General features: G+C 50.1%; 8 protein-coding genes across 8 annotated transcripts; 4 read left to right on the plus strand and 4 right to left on the minus strand.

The window, feature by feature from the left end:
* Window positions 1-1,105: 1,105 nt before the first annotated feature.
* On the minus strand, window positions 1,106-5,962 carry N7471_011275 (putative eukaryotic translation initiation factor subunit eIF-4F; the record flags this gene model as incomplete). The annotated part of the gene is made up of 7 exons (XM_057283994.1): window positions 1,106-1,256; window positions 1,315-1,688; window positions 1,745-1,828; window positions 1,891-2,211; window positions 2,266-4,590; window positions 4,765-5,178; window positions 5,318-5,962. The coding sequence occupies 7 exons, from the start codon at window positions 5,960-5,962 to the stop codon at window positions 1,106-1,108; spliced, it is 4,314 nt and encodes a 1,437-aa protein (XP_057130260.1).
* A 1,176-nt stretch (window positions 5,963-7,138) lies between these two features.
* N7471_011276 (HVA22/TB2/DP1 family protein) lies at window positions 7,139-8,250 on the minus strand (the record flags this gene model as incomplete). Its single annotated transcript, XM_057283995.1, has 3 exons — window positions 7,139-7,940; window positions 8,004-8,153; window positions 8,222-8,250. 3 exons carry the CDS (start codon window positions 8,248-8,250, stop codon window positions 7,139-7,141), a joined length of 981 nt encoding a protein of 326 aa, XP_057130261.1.
* Window positions 8,251-8,759: 509 nt separating this feature from the next.
* Window positions 8,760-10,004, plus strand: N7471_011277 (NRDE family protein). The gene is made up of 2 exons (XM_057283996.1): window positions 8,760-8,971; window positions 9,022-10,004. The coding sequence occupies exons 1-2, from the start codon at window positions 8,906-8,908 to the stop codon at window positions 9,922-9,924; spliced, it is 969 nt and encodes a 322-aa protein (XP_057130262.1). The 5' UTR covers window positions 8,760-8,905; the 3' UTR covers window positions 9,925-10,004.
* Window positions 10,005-11,393: 1,389 nt separating this feature from the next.
* Window positions 11,394-11,669, minus strand: N7471_011278 (uncharacterized protein; the record flags this gene model as incomplete). The annotated part of the gene is made up of 1 exon (XM_057283997.1): window positions 11,394-11,669. One exon carries the CDS (start codon window positions 11,667-11,669, stop codon window positions 11,394-11,396), a length of 276 nt encoding a protein of 91 aa, XP_057130263.1.
* A 1,032-nt stretch (window positions 11,670-12,701) lies between these two features.
* N7471_011279 (uncharacterized protein) lies at window positions 12,702-13,189 on the plus strand (the record flags this gene model as incomplete). The annotated part of the gene is made up of 3 exons (XM_057283998.1): window positions 12,702-12,806; window positions 12,857-12,976; window positions 13,034-13,189. 3 exons carry the CDS (start codon window positions 12,702-12,704, stop codon window positions 13,187-13,189), a joined length of 381 nt encoding a protein of 126 aa, XP_057130264.1.
* A 1,236-nt stretch (window positions 13,190-14,425) lies between these two features.
* Window positions 14,426-16,355, plus strand: egl3 (putative extracellular endoglucanase/cellulase). The gene is made up of 4 exons (XM_057283999.1): window positions 14,426-14,887; window positions 14,951-15,015; window positions 15,079-15,176; window positions 15,241-16,355. Exons 1-4 carry the CDS (start codon window positions 14,549-14,551, stop codon window positions 16,194-16,196), a joined length of 1,458 nt encoding a protein of 485 aa, XP_057130265.1. The 5' UTR covers window positions 14,426-14,548; the 3' UTR covers window positions 16,197-16,355.
* A 350-nt stretch (window positions 16,356-16,705) lies between these two features.
* On the minus strand, window positions 16,706-18,598 carry N7471_011281 (cytochrome P450). Its single transcript, XM_057284000.1, has 2 exons — window positions 18,171-18,598; window positions 16,706-18,105 (listed from the first exon to the last, which is right to left on the minus strand). Exons 1-2 carry the CDS (start codon window positions 18,573-18,575, stop codon window positions 16,945-16,947), a joined length of 1,566 nt encoding a protein of 521 aa, XP_057130266.1. The 5' UTR covers window positions 18,576-18,598; the 3' UTR covers window positions 16,706-16,944.
* Window positions 18,599-19,410: 812 nt separating this feature from the next.
* Window positions 19,411-21,024, plus strand: N7471_011282 (bZIP transcription factor; the record flags this gene model as incomplete). The annotated part of the gene is made up of 3 exons (XM_057284001.1): window positions 19,411-19,638; window positions 19,689-20,856; window positions 20,921-21,024. The coding sequence occupies 3 exons, from the start codon at window positions 19,411-19,413 to the stop codon at window positions 21,022-21,024; spliced, it is 1,500 nt and encodes a 499-aa protein (XP_057130267.1).
* Between the last annotated feature and the right edge of the window lie 142 nt (window positions 21,025-21,166).

Here is a 21,166-nt window from a genome sequence, read left to right on the forward strand (position 1 = left end):
ACCGTCCGATTTCACATCTCTGCTTCTAGCCTCTCTCTATCGAACAGAATAAACGCCAGGAACCACGTCAGTTCGCACGGAACTGACCGTTATACCCCGGCTCAATACCCTCATCACTTATTGTCCTCAAATATGTTCTGACCTGGTTAAACATTGCACACGTTTGGGCCATGTGTATCTCTCCCCACTCTTGTGCCTACAGTGAGAATTCGCTGAATGAATGCATAAACATCGATTGCTTAATCTCTTACAGATGTGTAGACTGTAACTATTTGTTTACTCGTAACTACTATTCTTGTCGTAGTATATACCTAACCTAAGTAAGTCCAGCTCTACATACGGATACTAATCCATATAATAACAAGTCCATAGTCATGTTTAGTACATTTGAATACGGATCTACATGCATTTCTTATAAAGGAAAAAAATTAGAAGTAGCCAGAAGGCGAAGCATTCATTCAATCACGTTAAAGTTGAGTGGTGCTCCGGGTATTGAGAAAAAGGACAAGGACAAGAGAAAAGCAAGAGCAAGAACAGAAGAGAGAATATGCAAAGCACGAGAAGAAAGAAAGAGAATAAGAACAAGCTAAACATCAGCAACCCTTTCATCACCCTCGTCATCCCATCAATCTCTCCATACCAGTTTCCATTTCCATCCACAGTAACCCCCTACTAGATCCGCAGATGGGAAAATGAAAGACAAGAATATGAAATAGAAGTGATTCAGCAAGCCCAATTGCAACCTTGGAAGCAAAGTCCTACTGTCAAACACTGCTCGACACCCATCTCTCAATTCAATGAAAAGAAAAGAAGAAAAGAAGAAACAAGAATAATAATTGAAAAAGATGTCAAAATTGTACACTATGAATCGGGTCTTTTTTTCGAAAGAAGCTTCAAAAAAGTAAAACCAGCCGTGATAAAGTGAAAAAAGGAAGTCCTAGGGGATAACCGACCAGTCGGAAAATGCAAAGGACTGAGACCGATTAAAAACAAAGGCGCATGGCTTTCCCCACGGGAAAAACAAGATGGAAAATGACGAAAATGAAGAAATCTTTTTGTGAACCAAGAAAATGGAAAACGTTGATCATTAACTCCTAAGGACTTTCTATGCTGTGGATTCGCCGTCCTTGACAGACGGGGTTTTTGAGGGACGACGCTCCGCGGCCGCGGGCTGCGACTTGGTGAGCATTGGGGAAGTGGGGTTTGACGGTGGCGAGGTGGCCATGTTATCCCGATCTTCAAGGGCAGCAAGCGCGCTGGGGAGGGTATTAGCATGGGGGGTTCCGTAGGAGGAATGCGTTGGGAGTTGCGTACCTGAAAGCATTCATAGAAGAGTTGTCTTCCTTCTTGCTGCCGGTAGGAGTGCCGGTGCGGCTGCTGGCGGCGCTGTCGTCGCTACCACGGACTAGGCTACCGCCGGGACCGAGGTTCTTGCGGCCGCTGTTGGTGCGCGAACCGAGAAGGCTGGACGGACCGAATGACATGGGCTGGTTAGTGTTGCGAGTCGCACGCAGGCGGCGGAGATCGTCGCTGCCAACCTTGCTGGAGGCGTAATCGGGGGGAGGGGCCTGGTTTCCGTATCCGAAGCCGCGGGCGTCACCGCGACCCATGGGGATGCGGCCACCGCCTCCACGGTTGCTGGACTGGCGCTGGCGCTCAGCTTCAGCGGCTTGTGCGGCACGGGCAGCCTATTTCAAGAGTTAGAGATGAGACATAGTGGATCATAGCAATGAAGGTTACTCACAGCCTCGCGAATCTCAACAATGGTCTGAGGACCCTTATCGGCATCCTTGGAGTTCCAGCGTGCGGTACGCAGATCAATAATATCCTGGAAATCATGTTAGTCTTTTGTTTCCTCCTCAAAGGACGAAAAGCTAGAGAGAAACTTACCAGAAGCATGAAACGAAGACGGCTGGGCAAGTTGGGGGTCTCAACCATGAGGTGAATGCGAGCAAAGTAGGCGTCCATCATGGCAGGTCCCTTCTCAGAGGCATCGAGGCTGGCACCGATGGTGCGCAGCAGACTGGTCAAACTCTCGACCTCGGCTTCATCGGGAATACCCTCGTAGTCCACAAGCTTCTTAACACACTCGTGCATGATACGCTCTGTAAGCATGCCAAGCTTGTAAAGTTCACCAATGAACTTGACGAGACCAAGACCACGACGCTTAGCGGCGGCAGCGATGTAGTATTCTTCGGACATCATTGCAACCTGAGATCGATTATTAGTACAGGGGGTAAATAAAGTCGATGTAGATCGACATACCTCTTCAGTAGTGCCCTCGGGCTTATCAGGCAGGTTAGTTTTCCAGCCACGCTCGAACTCTTCTTGGCAGCGGTTAAGCAGGTACTTGCGGAACAGACTTCCACCAGCAACAACGGTGCCATTTCTGTCACGAATGTTCTCATCCTTAATTTCTGGGCTCATGCTCTCCAGCATGCTCTTACAGAACTTGGCGTACATGGGGGCCCAGTGAGCCTCATCAGTAGCCTTCTCGAATGTGAGTTGGATGACCTGGCGCAGGGTACGGCCGTCGGACTCGTCCTTGGACTGGGAGACAATCGCGAGGATCTGACCAGAGATACGGTCGAAGTTCTCCGGGGTCATCTTGTTAAGAGCAGCCTTGACCTTGCGCTGCACGACATCCGGTGCCAAGTAGCCCTCACCACCAGGGGCGGGACCAGCACCAGCGCCTTGACCAATACTGCGAGGCTTCCAGCCAGTCGCGGTGGTTTGAATTGCCTTCAAATCCATGCCAGCGGTAAGAGGCATCGACTTGTTTTGTGCCTCGTCCTGTCGGCCACCGTGCTTCTTCGGTCGGCTGTCGGTGCGGGGACCCTTGCTCGAGTTGCCACGAGGAGGAACACCGGCAGAGTTTTGGCGAATGTTGCCCATAGGACCCATGCCACCAGGCCCGCCTCGTGGGAATCCGAAGGATGCATTGCGGCCGCCCATCGGTCCGCTGCCCATAGGGGGCATCTGACCAGGTCGGCCTGTATTGAAGCTGCCCATGGCGGGGAAGGCTCCTCCTGGAGTCATGGGGCCGCGAGAGGGATTACGGCTACCACCCATGCTAGGGGTGCGGGCAGACTGGGGACGGGAAGAGTCGGTGGCGTCACCAACTGTGTCCCGCAGACGGGAGTCCCAGTCGACGGAGATCTTGTCCTTGAATGCGGCCTGGAATTGCAGCAGGAAGTCCCGGTCGTAGTGGAACTTGCGGCCTTCAGGCGCAGCGGCGTTCATAGCGGCGTCGGGAGGGGTGATGGACGAGGGGTAAGTGATCTTGCTGAGGTCTTCCAAGAACTTGGCATTCTGCAAAGACTTCATGCCGGCGGTTGCTTGCAGGGGCTCAGTGGGCTTGGGGGTATCAAGCTTGAGGCCAGCGGGCTTCTTGGGAACAGCGCTGGCAGGCTTGGCTGGTGGGCCCATGTCAGACGAAACAGGAGTAGCAGCACCGCTGTCACCAGGTGTGGAAGACTCAGTGGCAGTGTATCCACCCTTCTTGAGCGAGGCAAAGGCATCCTTGCTGTCGTCCTGGGCGGCCGCTTCACCAACACTAGCGGCGTTCTCGCGGGCAATCTCGCGGGCCTCAGCCTCAGCCTCGGCCTTCTTCATGTTGGCCTCGTAGTTCTCAAGTTCCTCGCGCTCCTTGCGTGCGGCTTCTTCCTTCTTGGCTTGCTTTGCACGGTTGTAGTCTTCCTCGGCGGCGCGCTCCTTAGCCTCAATCTCGGCCATTTCACGCTCGATGGCATCAAAGTCGATTTCATCGTCATCCGCGGGAGCGGCAGCTGGAGCAGGAGCCTTCTTGGGCTCTTCGGCAGGGGCAGCAGCTTCCTTCGATTCTTCAGCAGCATCGGTCTTCTTGGGCTCCTCAACGGGAGCGGCCTTATCCTTGATGCTGAGATCTTCAATGGCAGCGCGGGCTGACTCAGTATCATCCTTCTTGGCATCGGTGGACGCGGCTTCAGTGGTCTTGCGAGAGGCCTCATCAGCCAGACGCTGCTTCTGAGCAGCCTCATCCTGCTGGATCTTCAGGCGAACGGCGTCCTTCAGCTCCTGCTTCTTCTCCTCATCGGTCTTTGTGGCATTCGCCTTGCTCTCGGTACGAGTGTGCTCAGACGCGCTGGCAGTGCGAGGGGGAGGAGTGGATGTGGGAGGAGGAGTAAACTTCACGGGCGAAGGGGTGGCACGAGCAGGGGATGCGGGATTCTTTTCGAAGGTCTTGACTGAGCCGCTGTTGGGGTCCTTGATGATGATTGGACTCTTCTTGGCTGAGGGAATGATGAAGTGTGGCTTGGGAGCGGGGCTGTTGGAGGCGCGGCTGCCAGTGTGGGTGTGACCTGGGACAGCAGGACCAGTGGGTGCCGGTCCTTGGCCGAGGCTCGAACCTGGACGATCAGTAGATACCTGAGAGGGAGTACGCGAAAGTGGGGTCGCCTGAGGCATGGGGTTGGGGAATTGCTGTCCCATGTACTGAGGGTTGTAGGGCATGCCAGCAGTACGGGGCTGGGGCGACGGTGGTCCCATGTAGTAACCACCATTCGGGTTGTAGTAACCAGCGTAGTTGGGATCGTAGGCGTTGGGGAATGACTGTTGAAATTTAACCATTGTTAGAATTTGTTCGAACTGACCACTTTCGGGCGCAAGATCCACGGGGTACTCGGGTGAGTATGTAGGGTTGTCTTTGCGCCGCCAAGAGCTGGTAAGGTTCCTTTGGGGGCGACGCCAGGGATCCTGGAAAGAACGAGAAGGGGGGGATCTCACAGCTTGGGGGCCCATGTGTTGACCGTAACCGTAAGGTTGCTGAGGCATCTGGGGGTGTGCCATCGGAACCTGGTTCATTTGAGGAGTGGTAGGGTTAACGTTGGCCAGGGCAGGGCTGCGGTTGGCCTGGTGAGGCGAGTTCGGGTAGGGAGCCAAAGGACGGCCCTGGTTCGAGCCGTGAAACTGGGGACCCATGTTAGGACCGCCTCGGGGCTGGTTGGGGGTCTGGCGGAAACCGGGGTTAGGAGAGTAGGGCATCTGCTGTCCCTGGTAGCCGGGCTGGGAGTATCCGCGACCGCGACCACCCTGGTAGCTTGAACGTCCGGGGCCGTTGCCCATGTGGTTGCTCATATCGCTGTGGGTGGATTGGGAGGACTCGCGACGCAGGTGCTGGGCACCGTGTGCAAGAGAAGCCTGTAGAATCGAACGCATGTGTGAGCAAAACAATTTCGAAAACAATGAGGACTTGGAAAAGTCGCGCACAGGTGGTGCCACGCTTTATAACACATTTGCGCACCAAGATCACTCAGAGGGAAGAATGCCAGACACTTACGTTGGCATCAACAGATTCTCCAAAGCTACCAAAGTTCGGCACATTTCCTTGCGCCTGGTAAGTCGATGGAGGTGGACGGCCGCCGCTAGACGCGGGCTGAGGAATAGGCGAGGGAGAGGTCTGAGGAGACGTCACCCGGGGGTTTGTCGAAGGAGCACCAAGTCCAGCCTGGGCCTGGTTGGAGGCAGGCACAGCGGGAGCACCCATGTTGGGAGAACTCTGCTGGAATCCGAACTGAAGACTGTTGGGCCGACTGGCCGGGCCACCGCCGTTGGGAATGTAGCCGGAGGTACCGCTCGAGGTGATGGTCACAGATGGCTTGCGAGAGTGATCGCCGGAGGAAGCAGCCGAAGCAGTGGGAGCTCCATTGACAATGGTCACGCCAGAAGAGGCAGACTGCTGAGATTGATTTTGCATGGGTTTGCCGTTCACAGATACGGAGCTCGACTGCCCATGTTGCGCTGAACCGCCCACGGTGACGGGTGCGGCGGTAGAGTCCGTCGCGGACTTCTTAGTGGCGTTGGCGTAAGATCTGGCTGGCGCCTGGGGGGCAGCCAGGGGGGTAGAGGATGCGGGCTGGGTCGAAGCGGCGGGAGTAGCGGTGCTTTGTCCTTGGTTGCCCGACTGAGGAGGGTTCGAGCTCATTAGACAGGTTGTACGTCTAAACGCGCGAAGAGGGCGATGAAGGTTCGAGAAAAAAAGACGAAGGTGATGTCAGTACGCGGAGGCGTAACAAGGCCACATCCAAACCTAACTGCAGGTTGTCAAAGGGATGAAACTTGATTAAATAAGGGAAAACGAGTTTCCAAATACACAGAAGACCAGGTACGCAGCAAGAGCAGCGTTTTGGTCGACAGTGTTATGGTGTTTAAAAGGGTTGTTTCAAAGGGTAGATGGGTGGTGGGAGGGAAAAAATTCAAGGGAAAAAAAAATATTCGGGTTTGTGGAAAACGAAAGGGCAGAACGAGAGAGAGAGAGAGTTGCGTCCCGCGACCAACGTACCTTTGAATGTGTTTTATGGGATTGATTCTCTTGAGAATCTCTAGAAAAAATGAAATTAATGAAATTTCAGAAAGAGAAGTGAAAGTAAAATAGAAAAGGTCGAGAGTCACCATGTCTACAACGCCACCCACATGTTACAAAGAAATCTACAAGGGTTTAGTAGTATAGTGTCTATTTTGTATAAAGATGAATGTACAATAATATGAGTTATAATATTAAATAATAGCTATGACTCTACTCGTATTATGGCTCTGAGTATTCTTTATTCATCTGGAACCTGATAGACCCTCCAAATGCCCCCAAAGGCCCCATTTTCCCCGTTTGCCACTTATGGTGACCCCGTACTATCGACATCTACGGATCTACATCTATACAAGATACTTATAAGGTACCTACAAGGTACACTATATATGTCATAGCTATATCCTATTATATTTCCTTTCCTATCTCCTAAATGCACCCCTAATTCAATAACACTCAATAGTAGCCATTGAGGTACAGGGATATCAAATACTTCCCCATATCCCCCCTCCCCGTCCTTGCAGTGCATCTGCGTGAACTCTTTTATGCAAGGCTATTCCTCCGACCGGAGGGATTCGGCTTGACATCCTCGGCTGTTCTCAGTAATAGTTGGGCTAGCATTGAATTCAAGTTCAATTTAACTGTTATTCAGCAAGGCGAAAAAAAACCCCATGGTAACATAGCATGTCTCCCATCCCTATCTCTCACCCAGCAAGAGCAAAGTTTTCAAGTTCTATTTTGGTTTTCTTGTTCTACTCTAACCCCCTTGTTAAAAGTAGAACATCTCCGCGGGCAGACTCAAGATCGGTCGTACCCGGTTGCGCGCGACCGGGCAATCTCATCGACAGCACGCGCCGCAAAGTCAGTACCAGATGAGCCCGAGGAATCTTGCTCGTTGCCGAACCAACCAGATGTCCATCCACTAGTCTTTCGTTCCGGACGACGTCCTAGATCCTCATCATCAACCACCTCGAAGGAGTTCTCGCTGCGATTCTTGCGCAACGGCACGCCGTAGGCAAGGTCATCAGCCTCGAGTCCACCCCGAGGGTTGCTCTGCTCCTCTTGTGCTAGGGTTGACCGGAGGTGATCTAGCAGCTCTCGCTGCGAGGAAATATAGTGAGCTTTCTCGGCTCCGGACATAGACTGCAGCTGGCGCTGGAGGAGATTGCCACTGGCTGAAAGCTCCTCGTCCCGCGCTTCCCGAGACTTTCCAGATGTAACTGAGCCCACGGCGGCACTGAGAACAGAGTACCAATCATTTGTGTTGGCGGACCCCCCGGCACCTCCGGCAACGGGGATGTTGAACCGCGATAGTAGCGACTGCGCGTAGGAAGCGGCACCTGGCTGAGGAGGTGTCGTGGGGCGTTGCGGGGGTAGACCCAAGACTTTCTGCCGGATCAAATCGATGGCTTGGTAGAAGTATTGGAGACCCAGTGCCTTGGCCCGTTCATGAGTGTGGCCGATCATATCTTCGATCTCCCGCTCATGGTGTGTCAAGAACGGGTCCACGTAGTCTTGGTACAGTAAGCGAGCCCCTTGCGTCTGGGGGAGGACGAGATACGCCATGAAACCGAGGCGGATCCAGCTGTAGAATGGGAACCTGGATAATTATCAAGTCACGATTAGCTTGTGATCCTGTTGAGCGGAGCAGGTTGAACTATACCATCCGATGATAAACACTGTCCATGATTCAGCCAGCAAAATGACTGAAAGCACCACCCAGTACATCAGCCATGGTGCGAGTTGTGAGGGGTCAGAGGAACGGAGAGCCTTGTAGGAAGCGAAAACGGGGAAGAAGATCGTGATGACCGAGCTATAGAAATAGATCTGCGTTAGCTTGCGGACCCCTTCTTTCCGAGGTATATGAAGTTTTGAGCTTACGACAACAAGTCCGCAAAGATTCCAAACATGATGAAGCCTGGGTGAATTGAAGATGTGAAAAAAAAAGAAAATCCCTGGGGATTTTTTGTGTCTTCAGTCAGCCCCGCTGATCTGAGACGAACACCGAAGTTGGACAAAAAGAGGAGAACAAGGCAACAAAGATAGTTCAGGGGTATATGATGCTTGAGAGTAGAAATCAAATAATAGGAACTATATAAATAGTACACATAAATCACTTCACGATAACTCCCTATTAAGAGACGTGACCACTCGCATTTCCCAAAGAGATCAACAGATGTGTGTTGACGTCACGCGAGACACTTTTTGCTTAAGTGCATTGTTAATGATTTAGTCATTAATGCCTGTGTTGTTTAAGATGTATATCTTGGAAATTCATATCTTGAATATATTTGTGCTCTTTGTTTTAAGAGTAATGTTATTACCTTGAATATGGTACAAGTACAAGCCCGACAAGGTACACCTTACGAGTGGCCCAATCACCCGAGATGCCTTAGCTAGTTCCTTTCTACGTGTTATGGCCCGTTCCTCTTTCTCTTCCAAGATTTCCTTTCTCTTTAGAACCCTTGCTTCTACTCCATCCTATATACACTGTTCTTAAATTCGTGAATCCTTGTTATTCCCCGCACCGTTCAACTACCTCGGGGGACCTCGGAAACTCAAACCATGTGTATCGCATTGATCTCAACTGCCCACCCGGAATACTCGTTGATCATAATCAACAACAGAGATGTGAGTATTTCCCACTCTGAGCGGTGGAATCCCAAGCTTAACATATCTAGGAATTCCTCCATCGTCCTACATCATCGCCAGACTGGTGGCCAGAGCCATCCTCACATGTCCTCGGCTCACGAGACCTAGCCCGATCTACACATGGCACTTGGATGGGGGTCACCAAGCATGGCAAGGTGGCAGTTCTTACCAACTACCGTGAGGACTCGACCAGCGCAGCCATCGGAGTCTATAGCCGGGGCGTCATCGTTAATAGCTGGTTGATCGGGTCCACCGACAAGCGAGAGGATACCAGGGAGTTTGTACAAGGCATCGTGGCTAGTCCAGAAGCAAAGCAGGTGGGGGGTTTCAGTCTGGTGTGTGGACATATCAGCGAGCCCTTGGCCATTGTCTCCAACCGTTCCACAGACATGGATCAGATCACCTGGGTGGCAACGAAAAAACACCAGACACGTGGGCTTAGCAACACAAGCTATGATGACAGAACCTGGCCTAAGATTATTGATGGAGAGCAGTTGATGGAGGCTGCTATTGACGAGCATGTGCAAAAGGGAGACGGGGAGGACGAAGATGCGTTGATTGATCGCCTGCTGCAGGTTCTCAACACGGATAGTCTGCCACGACTGCCAGAGGAGAACGCTACAATTGAGATGTACATCAGTCATTTGCACAAGACCATCTTCGTTCCTCGCATCGGTGCTCCAAATGATCGTGATCAAGTTGAAGAGAAAATCGCTGCAGCTCGGGTAGAGGATGAGGCCGAAACCCCGACAAATGGACCCCCTGACCAGAGTTATACCTGTGGATCATATGGGACACAGAAACAAACTGTTCTCTTGGCACGACCGGATGGACGGGTGCGATACTTTGAAAGAACGTTGTATGACAATGATGCGATGGCGGTGCCGATCGGGCAAGGCGATCATTCATTTGAATTCAACATCACAGAGTAGCTTCTTACAAGCTTAGTTAATACGCTTAGACCCTATAACTGATTAATGAATGCATACTGTTTGAGCTCTTCAGACCAAAACTTACCACTGCACCTAACAAGTAAGGCTGGTGTCGTCCAATCACAGCCTTAGAAATTCAGTGATGAAACAAGTAGGCGGTAGTTTTCTGCCGGAAACAGAGGTTATATTGAACTTTAAGGTTATTCTTTCGCCCTTCGGGGCATATGGTCAAATGAAAATATACAGAGAAGATTAGCATGGCCCCTGCACTAAGGATGACACGCTCAATCAAAGAGAAGCTACCTATTTTTTTTTTCCTTCGAGATCATTTATTAGGGTTATAGAGTGAGCTTGTTTGTGCTACTCTTTTTTTTGGATATTACGCTTTTGGGGAAGTCATGTGGCCACCTGCCGAAGTTCGAACCCCGTGTGACGCGAACACATTTCAAATCCCAAATCGGCGAGTGCTCCTCGCGATAGCCTCAGATCTGTACCTTCTCGTTTTACAAAATATATATTAAAAAAAACGATGGTTAAACGAAGCATTAAGGATCAATATATTGTCCCTAAGGGGAGATGCTCAAGACTGAGTGATAGTATGTCCTTTCTAAAGATTGACTACTTTATCGACAGATACTGACTGATTTAGGATCTTTTTTCCCCCGCCGTACAGGGCCGGATTGATCGAGATACGGTGCTAAAATTCACATGTGCTGTCATTTCCTATCTGCGACTGAATTAGAGTATGAAACACGTCGACGAATCCAATTATATAAATGTCAACATGTACAGGCCTCTAAGCTGATATTTCTACAGGGTCAGACACCTTATATTCTGCCAGTATTGCTTCATAAAATAGGTAGCATCACTTTTATTAAATCCCCAAGGGAATGAATCTAGAGTCTCCAGGGCTTTCAAAAAATCTTGGCTCACCCAAGACTTCCTCCTTTGACTACCTATGTAATAATTACGCTCCCATCGCAATGTTGATAGTCAATTGCGATATGACACCATCCATATTTAATTATAACCTTGCTATATCAACCGAACATTATTGGAGGTAGAGTGTAATAGGACGATGAGTCGACAGAACAGTCTCTGGAATGATCTGGAACAAATCAAAAAGCATAGAAACATCTATGCCTGCTCTATATGCATTTTCCCAATGATCACTATCTGGAAATATGACTCGGTGGACGAAAGAAAGACAGAAGTACATATCAGGGTTGTCTCGGGCGAAAAATCGTCTCCAAACTAACAACAGTCTCAGGACATTTGATCGTGGTGGGAGCGACGACAGTCCTTGCACATCCGACAAGTAGTACAAAGAATATTATAGTCGCAAAATGCTAGCGACCACTCAACGAAGAGAGTCTCACAGCTTATGCCGTACGCCGTGAGGATATTTCTAAGATATTCAACGGTTATTCCAAAGGGTTGCTTATCTTGCCTAGCCCCATAGACCTTCTCTATACTTGCTTGGTTCCATGGACTGGGAGAAGCGCGTTGGTATAAGTATTGATGGTACAGGCATGGTCGATTGTAGAATATACAATCGTGGAGCCATAGCCGTCCCGAATACAAATTTCAAGGAGGTAGCCGCCGTTAATTAGACGAGTGAACTTGGTATCGATGAAGAGCAAGTTCTTGGGTCTTGTTTGAGCCGCATTTGTCCATGAGATGAATTGCGAGAAATCACGATGTCTAGCGTGTTGGTTCATCTGATTGAGGAGTTTGTCTTTCATGTTCTGGAGAGTAGAACGTTTCACGACCTGCCTTTTAGGTATAAAAGGACCGGGATTCTCGCTTAGCCCTGGGTGGTGCCTAGTGGAGTGTTTCTTCAATCTAGTACGTGTTGAGAATGTTTGACCGCAGGATTGTTGCGAACCTGAAAATCTTCCTATTAAGCCAAAACTAAAATTAGATCTCATCGAAAAAGTGAGGCAGAATTTTATGACATACATGACCTTTGGCTTCAAGTGTCCCCGTATGTGCTGAGCAATGCTAAGGCCGAAAAGGATCTATTGCAATGTGGGCATGGTGACCTCTCCTCCGTGTGTGTCTTCAAGTGGTCTTCAAAGTAGTACACGGAGACAAGAGTCTCACAATGAGAACAGAAGACCTTATTCGTGTGGCGCTGTATGTGTGCAACAAGGGTCGTGGACTCGTGGGTGAATAGAGCTTACTGCAATACTACTCACTTCAGACCTTAATAATGTATGTAGATAATCGAGCCGCCGCGCGCGGAGCGCGGCCTTTCTCTTACGCTTAAACGTAATATACTATTAAGATGATCAATTAAAATATATGCTCTATACCTTTCTATACGAATAAATAGGAATTTTTCGCCATTATTTTCGCTCTTTTCTTCACTTCGCTTACACTTGCTTACTATCTTTTCTTAATATAATAAATCATAATAACGAATCTTCATACGTATTGTCACAAAGTCGGGCCAGAGGCCCGGCATCTGAGGCTTGTACATGTATGTATATGCCCTAGTAACTAGTTAGTTAATTAACCACATAGTTAGGTACGGAGCACATATGGACCTCATGATTGCCGGTGGAGGGTGACCAATAGGATAAGAGCGGTAAGCGCCCACCTGCCGCAGAAAAACATGCAAATTTAGTAGGCGGTGTGTATAAATGATCGGCTCAGAAAATTTCCCACGAGCATCTTCACGCTTATATTCCGTTCTAATTACACGGCCGTGATCTACTGAGTGAGCCATTTTTAAAGATATTCTTGTTTAAGTTCTCAACTACGACATAACAATGGCTGAAGATACTAGTGCCGCGTGGCCTATCGCCGATGAGGCCCTTGCCCAGAGTCTCCTCGACCTTGTGCAGCAGGCCGCGCATTATCGCCAACTGAAGAAGGTTTTTATACGCTTCACTGGTTTCTAAGGTTAAGCTAACCGTTATGATAGGGCGCTAACGAGTGCACTAAGTCCCTTAACCGGGGTACTAGTGAACTTGTGATTATGGCCGCGGATACTAGCCCCCTCGCTATTGTGCTTCACTTGCCTCTTTTGGCTGAGGATAAGAACGTGAGTCAAATACCCTAGATCCGTACGCCGAGAATCTAGACTAATCATCTAAATTAGGTTCCCTACGTTTACGTTCCTAGTAAGATGGCTCTCGGCCGTGCTACTGGTGTTTCCCGCCCTGTGATTGCTGCCTCTATCACTACCAACGAGGCTAGTGATCTGACCGCTCAGATCCGCGCTATTAAGAACCAGGTCGAGCGTCTTATGATCTAAGATGTTCATCTTAGACATATGTCTGATTGGGAGGATTGGACACCGAACCACTGGTTTTAGGAATGGCTAGTGATCTACAATTGCAGACCACACCAGAATTACCCAATATGATAATGAACTGGAACTTCTAGTCTAATTTATTTGCAGCAAGTCCAATCCATAAGAAACTAGGAGCAGAATGTGTTGTATTGTAAATGTTCCGTTGGAAAGTCCGCTATAACTAATAGATTCCAAGACGGTAGACGGGCGGTGTCCAATTTTGTCGAAAACATACATATAAGTGGACTACATTGTATTCTATAGTTGTCATTCCCCTTTCCTCGATATCACTGGAAATATGTAACATCTGACTGCTCTGATTTCCAATATGAACCCAAGGGGTGATCACTAACAGCCTGCTGTACTTAAGCATACCAGCTTTCAAAGGTCCCAATAATCAAAACATATCCTGAATTCCTGTTATTCGGGTTATAAATCATGCCCGGGACTAACCAGAAATGTGGGTAATTGCTACCTTGATTTCGATATTATATGAGCTTAGCTTCTTTATCTTACAGGTTTGCAAAGGAGCTTCCGAGTCGATTTTGGAAAATTAAGCCGGGGATCCAACGGTTATTAACCTCTGATGTTTCATCTTGAGCATTTCTCATTTACCCGGCGCTCCATTTTCGGCCACTACACCCAAGAACGGGTTAGGCGATTCCGCAAGTGTATCCGAACAATTTCTTTTAGATTGCACTCTTTTTGAGGGTGAGACTTGTCTAGACTAGCGAAATGGAAGCTGACCTGACTTTTACACGCTTTAGTGATCTCATCTCCACATGCATCAGGCCATGGAGCTAAGCGTTTACGGCTAATCTCCGACGGATTGGGTTGACTACATATGGATGATATTGGACTTTTACATAGTTCTGATCTGTTCTTGGTACCTTGTGCTCGAACTAGTGGCCTTTGGGCAATTTGACCGTTTATCCGGCCCCTTCGGTGGTGGAGAGATCCGCCGTCTAGAAGAGACATCTCCTGCAGCCATCAGGGTTAGCGTTTCCCGGTATCCCGGTCATAATTAAGCCGAATGATTTTCCGAGTGGTTCTAGGAGAGATCTCAAACAGTGAACCCACTGTGTCTAGGATTATCTGTTAGTCTACTCCGTGAACCAGGCGCCATTTGACGCCTCCGAGCAGGGACAAGTATGGCTATATAACAGCCGGCCTCTGCATGTTTCACTCTTACTTCGCGCAATACATTCATTCACTTTCATTCAAACTTCAAGACTGGTCTCTTGATTTCCGTTCTTTTTCTTCTATTCCGTCACATTCTTTATCGTCAAACTCGACACTCACTCTCTTTTACATTTCACAATGAAGTTCACTAACATTGTCCTGGCTGCCAGCGCCGCAACCGTGGCCTGCGCATACCCCCGAGGAAGGGACGTTGTTCCCACCAAGCAGAGTGCTGATCTCAAGAAGCGTGCAAATGGATTCACTTGGCTCGGTGTGAGCGAGTCCGGTGCCGAATTCGGCGAGCACAACATCCCCGGTACCCTGGAACAGGACTACACCTGGCCCAAGACTTCCCAGATTCAGATCCTGAGAGATGCCGGCATGAACATCTTCCGTGTGCCCTTCTTGATGGAGCGCCTGGTGCCAACCAGCATGACCGGCACCCCGGATGCCACTTACCTGGCCGCCCTCAAGTCTGTACGTGATATGTCTGTTGTGGCTATTGACGCTCCTCCAAGGTCTAACAGTTCCATTCTATAGACTGTCAAGTTCATCACCGCCAGCGGTGCATATGCCGTCCTTGACCCCCACAACTACGGAAGATAGTAAGTACATCAAAACCATAATTGCTCACGGTTATTGGTATGATACTAATGCTCTATCTACAGCGCTGGCAACATCATTAGCTCGACCTCCGATTTCAAGGCCTTCTGGAAGACCGTTGCTACCGAGTTCGCCACCAACGACAAGGTCATCTTCGACACCAGTAAGCCACCAACCCCGTAGTCAATCCCACGCCATGAAAACTATCCACTAACACCATCTCCTAGACAACGAGTACCACGACCTTGACCAGACCCTCGTCCTGGACCTGAACCAGGCCGCCATTGACGCTATCCGTGCCACTGGTGCCACCAGCCAGTACATCTTTGTTGAGGGTAACGCCTGGAGCGGTGCCTGGTCCTGGGCCAACAACAACGACAACCTGAAGGCCCTCACCGACTCCGAGAACAAGATCGTCTACGAGATGCACCAGTACCTTGACGGCGACAGCTCCGGCACCTCCGAGACCTGCGTCAGCGCCACCATCGGAAAGGAGCGTCTCCAGTCCGCCACCGCTTGGTTGCAGAAGAACAACAAGCTGGGCTTCATCGGCGAGTTCGCCGGCGGCGTCAACAGCAACTGCGAGGCTGCCGTCGAGGGCATGCTCTCCTACATGTCCGAGAACAGCGACGTCTGGATGGGCGCCGAGTGGTGGTCTGCCGGTCCCATGTGGGGATCTTACATGTACAACCTGGAGCCAAGTAACGGCCCTGCTTACTCGACCTACCTTCCCATTCTCGAGAAGTACTTTGTCGACGGCACTGCCCCAGCCCCGTCCTCCTCTTCATCCACATCCACCGCCACCGCTGCCCAGACCTCTACCACCACCGCCGCCGTTGAGATCACCAGCACCCCCAGCAGCAACGTCCAGGTCCCCAGCTCCGTTATTGAGCCGTCCAGCTCGACTGCCTCAGCTCCCGCTGAGACTTCCGCCGCTGTCGTTCCCGTTGTCCCCACCACCACTGCTGCTGCCCCTACTACCCTCGTCACCGCGACCGCCACCTCCACCGCCAAGCCCTACACTCAGGTACCTACCACCAGCCCTACCACCAACCCTTCTACTGGAAACGTTGCTAAGCACTACTACCAGTGCGGTGGCCTCAACTGGACTGGAGCCACTGTTTGTGAGACTGGCACTACCTGCGTTAAGCAGAACCCCTACTACTACCAGTGTGTTAACTAAGGGATGATCTCGTATCAAGCCAAAAGGGGAGATTTTATTGATAGGTGGCTTGGTGTCAGCGTTTTCTTTCAGGTTGACTGTTATTTACACTACTTTTATACATTTCTTTCTTCTCGATTAGTTCGATTATATTATATAAATTCAATTCGAAGTTTTGCACATACTTTGTGTTTCTAGGTTTTGATGTAGTTATAGAATCCGTTTTCAATATTTATTGGAACAAACTGTCTTTCCCTATAACGTTTTCGTGTCTTATTCTGATGTGCTCAATATGGATGTAGACCCAATATAAAAATGAGTAATGCGACATTTGTCTTCTTGTGGCTAGTGCTAAAAAGACTACCTAGGGTAACTTTGCCTCTGATTTGATAAAACATGTCAGTGCCTACCTAGGTACCTATTATTTCATTTCTATGAGTATAAACGCAGGCTAACATCTCGGATGTGAAAACTGATTAATATTCTCACCAGCAAAAATAACTCAAGATAATAAAAAGTATATTCATAACTAGGTAAAGATGTCATTCTCATTATCATAATAGGCACATACCCCTCAGAGTAACTCTGCCAGGAAGAAACCGATACAAATTAACATACTGAAGCAGATCTCAGCCCTAACCGGGAAACCCCAACCAGACCCAAAAGAACCGCAGAAAGAAAAACACAAGCATCGCCAACCGCCCCTAGAAAACAAATAAAAAAACAATCCAGGGACGGAGCAAAAGGCAATCTAACCAACCCAACCCCCTCAAGCATCCTCAGCCTGATGCAAGCGCACAGTAACCAGATCAGCAGGCGCACTAGTCAAAGTAACACCATATCTAATCTTCTGATCCGGATAAATATCCTCAATCCGATCAAATCGCTGCAAAAGCCTCACAATAACATAACCAGCCTCGGTAAGCGCAAACTGCTGTCCAATACAGATCCGTGGCCCACCATTGAAGGGAATATATTCCCATCCAGGCCTCCGACTCGTCCAGCGCTCAGGCTTGAACTGGTCCGCATCAGGACCCCACAGATCCTTACGACGCTGCATAACATGCGTCGTGTACATAACCGACTGGCCCTTGCGGACGTAGACTGGGTCCTGGCCGTCCGGACCGCCGCCGCGCGGGATGGTCGTGTCGCGGGCTGCGTTGCGGCGGTTGAAGGGAACCACTGGGTACAGACGGAGGACTTCGTTCATCACGTGCTGCAGGTACTGGCAGGACTTTAGGGTGGCGAAGGTGATGTTCTGGGGGTTGGAGTAGGTGCCGAAATTGGAGATGATTGTTTCGCGGAGTTTGGTGAAGACTTCTGGGTGGCGGGCCAGCATGAGCGTTGTCCAGCTTAGGAGGGAGGCTGTTGTGTCGCGGCCGGCGAGGAGGATGTTGAGGAGTTGGGAGCGGAGTTCGATTGGGTCGCGTGTTACTTCGAGGAGGGCTTCCAGGAAGACGTAGGAGGATTTTTCGTTGGGGGAGGCTTTCTTCTCGGCTTGGGAGGCTGCGAGGGCGTTGGAGACGACTTTATCGACAAAGGAGTGGACTTGCTTGTCCGAGAACTTGGTTTCCTTGTTCTCGGCGAGGAAGGCGAGTTTCTCGAAGCGGCCTCGCTGCGCGCAGACCCATTGGGATTTGTCGAAGTAGGTGGCGAAGGAGTCTTCGGGTCTGTTTAGGTTGTTTAGAGCGCCGAGTTGGCTCTCGACACTTTCACCAAAGAGGAATTCTGTGGCGGAGTCGATGGTCAGGCGGAAGAAGATGGATTGGATGTCGGTTGTGGCGGTCCATCCGTTGGCCGCGACGGGCAGAGCCTGCATGGCCTTTTGCACATGCTCCTCTTCTAAATCCAATTGACTGATCTGCTCGCGGGTAAACTGAGGCCGAAGTAGGCCACGGGATCGGCTCCATTCCTCTCCATCGGCGGTGAACTATAAACAGTCAATACCCATAGTCGGAGAGAGAGAGAACAAAGAAGGAATAGCAAGTGACTCACAATACCAGTGCCCAGCAAGGGATGCAAGCTAATCCGACGGACAGAACCAAGCTCAAAGTCCTTGAACTGTGTAGCCAGGAGAGCCTGGATGTTCTTCGGGTCGATAGTAAAAAGGTGCGTGCGACCAAGGTTGCGGATTGAGAATGTAGTGACATAGCGTTTCTCCTGCTCACTGATGACCTTGACGCGCTCCTCGGCCAACTCAGGTACCACTTTGGCTTTGTCTGCCACCAGGGACTGTTTCAGGTTGTCAATTCCGAAAGGATCCTTGGATGGGTACATTGGCACACTGCCACAGCCCAGGCTCTTAGCATTGCGTGAGTGCTGCCATGAGTTGAATACCATACGGATGACCTGCAGCACGACGGCTGCGGCCGCAAAGCTCAAGACGAATGCCAGAGCCATGGTCCTGTTTGGAGAAAATTGGCTTTCAGAGAAATGCGGGCAGAATCAGATGTTTATAAGAGGCAACCTCGGGTCGAAGCACAAGTGGGGAAAACGGATTAGGCATGATCGTCATAGAGCTAAGGGTCAAGAGCCAATCGCAGTCGTAGTGGATGTCATAGACGATCGACGGGTTCGGGTTTCGCACTCCATGCAATTTCTACACCGATCTGGATCTCGGAGTTGTTACTTGGTGCGTGCTTAGACCCGACTTTGCGTGAGTTTTGTGTCGGAGTCGCCGTGTTCGTCTTCACCGTGTTATTCATTCACCATGTTGTACTTATTGTGAAGGTCCCCTATTCTTGGAATAATCCTCAGTTCCAGGCTCCTCCGAAAGTATCACCCGACATTGTGCGGTCCGGTAGTACGGGATAGGCAGAAGCCATGGAGGTCTGTGTGTTGGAATAATATAACGGGTTTCCCGTGTGACATCAACGGAAGTGTGCACAATTTGGATAATTTCTCAATTTCATAATTTCATAATTTCATAATCTCCATGATATTCATGATATTCATGATATTCCAATGTTGCATGTGCATACGGAGTAGTTGGCATTCAAATATCTGCAAGCCTAGTGGGGAACCCCTGTCTGCGCATTAGCGTGGTTGGCTATAGGCCGAGGTAATTCCCGAGATGAGTGATCAATGATGAGTGATCAATTAATTGTAATCAACCTCAACGTCAACCTCAACGTCAACGTCAACTCGGTTCTCTGAGATTATCTAGACAATTGGACTGCAGAATACCACCATTTCAAATTAAAACTGCGGATACATGCAGATGCAGGGACCCGCGATGGACATGCTATCGTCCAGATCCTACCTGGAACTGTCACAGGAACAAGAAGCAGAAATATCAATAAACACCTTGTCCAGAGAAAGCCGTCTAAGACCCCGAAAGGGACCAGCCCAACCACCGGAGATTCCCGACAAAGTGACAGACAGAGACTCGGCTGCTCCGGATCGTCCGGTGCGGAAAAGAGGTCGGCCGAGATTAGAGGCCAAAGATGCCACTGCTATTGAGGTAGATCGCGATCGGCCCTACAATATAAACATTGTTGACCAGATCCACAGGAACGCCGTCTGCAGATCCGACGGGCACAACGCACCTATCGTCTCAAAAAGGAGACTACCATCCGGACTCTCAGATCCCGCGTCAATGTACTAGAGCAGACACTAGAGAATGTATCAGATATCCTAGACGGAGCCCACCGCGACGCAGTCGCTCCCCTCAACGACGATTTGACTCTTCAGCCAAGCGTGGACTACCTCGCTCGCACACGAGAACTCATTCTAGCAGAAATAAACAAGACGCGCTTCACCACCGAAAACGACAATGATCTCGAACCGGAGCAGACCAACGCTCCACCTTGGGACTGGGATACATTCGGTTACGAAGTGTCGCACACACATCCCCAGAAGAAGGACCCCAGAATCACCTCTCCATATCCACAATACAACCGCGCCCGCTCTCCATCCCCACTAATAAACCGCATCCTCCCAACAACAACAATCTACACATACAGCCACCAAGAATCGAACCTCTCCCGGCGCCTCCAGAGATTCACCCTCGAGCACACCTACCGCTGGATAACAGACCCGCGCAGCGATCCCGCGCTCCTAAGCCGCGTCTTCGGACTCGTCCCCTGCATCCACGACATGGCAGGGATAAGACGGAGTTTCCGACGTACGCTGCAATCCGAGATCGGGAGCGGGCTTGAATTCGCCAAGATGCCTTTCTACACGCTCGGTGGGGCGGGGAAGCATTTCCCGCGCAGGGACGTGGATGGGAACCCCGTGTACCCGGAGAACAGTCGCAGACCCGGGAAGATTCTAAGACGGATGGAGCGGATCCTGCAGCGGGGCGGGATCCAGGATTGGGATGAGGATTGGAGTGGGGAGCATGAGCCTGTTGCTGTTACGTTGGAGGGAGGGGTGGATGCGATAAAGGTGAATATGAGCGAGGAGGAGAGGATTCGCTCGCTGGATCTTGATGGGGAGTGGTTTGATTGTCATGATGTGCAGGGGTATCTGGAGCATCGGGGTCTTGTGCTTGATGGGTCGGCGTTGAGGCTCGGCGTTCCTGAGAGTTTGGTTGGGGCTTTGTATGGCTTTTCGCCGGATCGATCGACTGTTTCTAGTCTCTATGCTTCGTCTGATGGGACTACTCCTATTGATAAGATGGAGTCGGAGTCCTCGACTTCGTCGTCATATACTCTGGATGTGGAGTGTTTCTTTGATCGTGAGTTACCCATCGATACCTTTGCTCCTTGTGTTTCTGTCAATATCACTAACATGTGTGCCAGTACTCCTCGCAAACCTCAGAATCCTCGGCCGTGCACCAGGCTTCCGAGTATGGGATGTAGACGCCGCATTACGATCAGCGATCTCGCGTCGCCCTTTTGGCTAGCTCAAACACACAAAGACTGACAACCGACAACTAACCTGTCCTTCGATGGATATAAGACATAATGACTACTTCACGAGCGACGACCAGAATGACCATCTACGTATATCAAAGCTCGTCAAAATATAAGAATCTGAAATTGAAC

This window comes from Penicillium samsonianum (genome assembly GCF_028829775.1).
Source record: "Penicillium samsonianum strain IBT 33392 chromosome Unknown utg000007l_segment0_segment0, whole genome shotgun sequence".
NCBI lineage: Eukaryota > Fungi > Ascomycota > Eurotiomycetes > Eurotiales > Aspergillaceae > Penicillium > Penicillium samsonianum.

What these genes read in the sequence shown, in the direction of transcription:
- N7471_011281 (XM_057284000.1), bottom strand. Translation starts at nt 18,575, where the DNA reads ATGGCTCTGGCATTCGTCTTGAGCTTTGCGGCCGCAGCCGTCGTGCTG. An exon ending in CCTTGCTGGGCACTGGTATT is followed by an intron (nt 18,106 to 18,170) that starts GTGAGTCACTTG and finishes GACTGTTTATAG; the next exon opens with TTCACCGCCGATGGAGAGGA.
- N7471_011277 (XM_057283996.1), top strand. Translation starts at nt 8,906, where the DNA reads ATGTGTATCGCATTGATCTCAACTGCCCACCCGGAATACTCGTTGATC. An exon ending in TCATAATCAACAACAGAGAT is followed by an intron (nt 8,972 to 9,021) that starts GTGAGTATTTCC and finishes TAACATATCTAG; the next exon opens with GAATTCCTCCATCGTCCTAC.
- egl3 (XM_057283999.1), top strand. Translation starts at nt 14,549, where the DNA reads ATGAAGTTCACTAACATTGTCCTGGCTGCCAGCGCCGCAACCGTGGCC. An exon ending in ACCTGGCCGCCCTCAAGTCT is followed by an intron (nt 14,888 to 14,950) that starts GTACGTGATATG and finishes TCCATTCTATAG; the next exon opens with ACTGTCAAGTTCATCACCGC. An exon ending in CCCCACAACTACGGAAGATA is followed by an intron (nt 15,016 to 15,078) that starts GTAAGTACATCA and finishes CTCTATCTACAG; the next exon opens with CGCTGGCAACATCATTAGCT.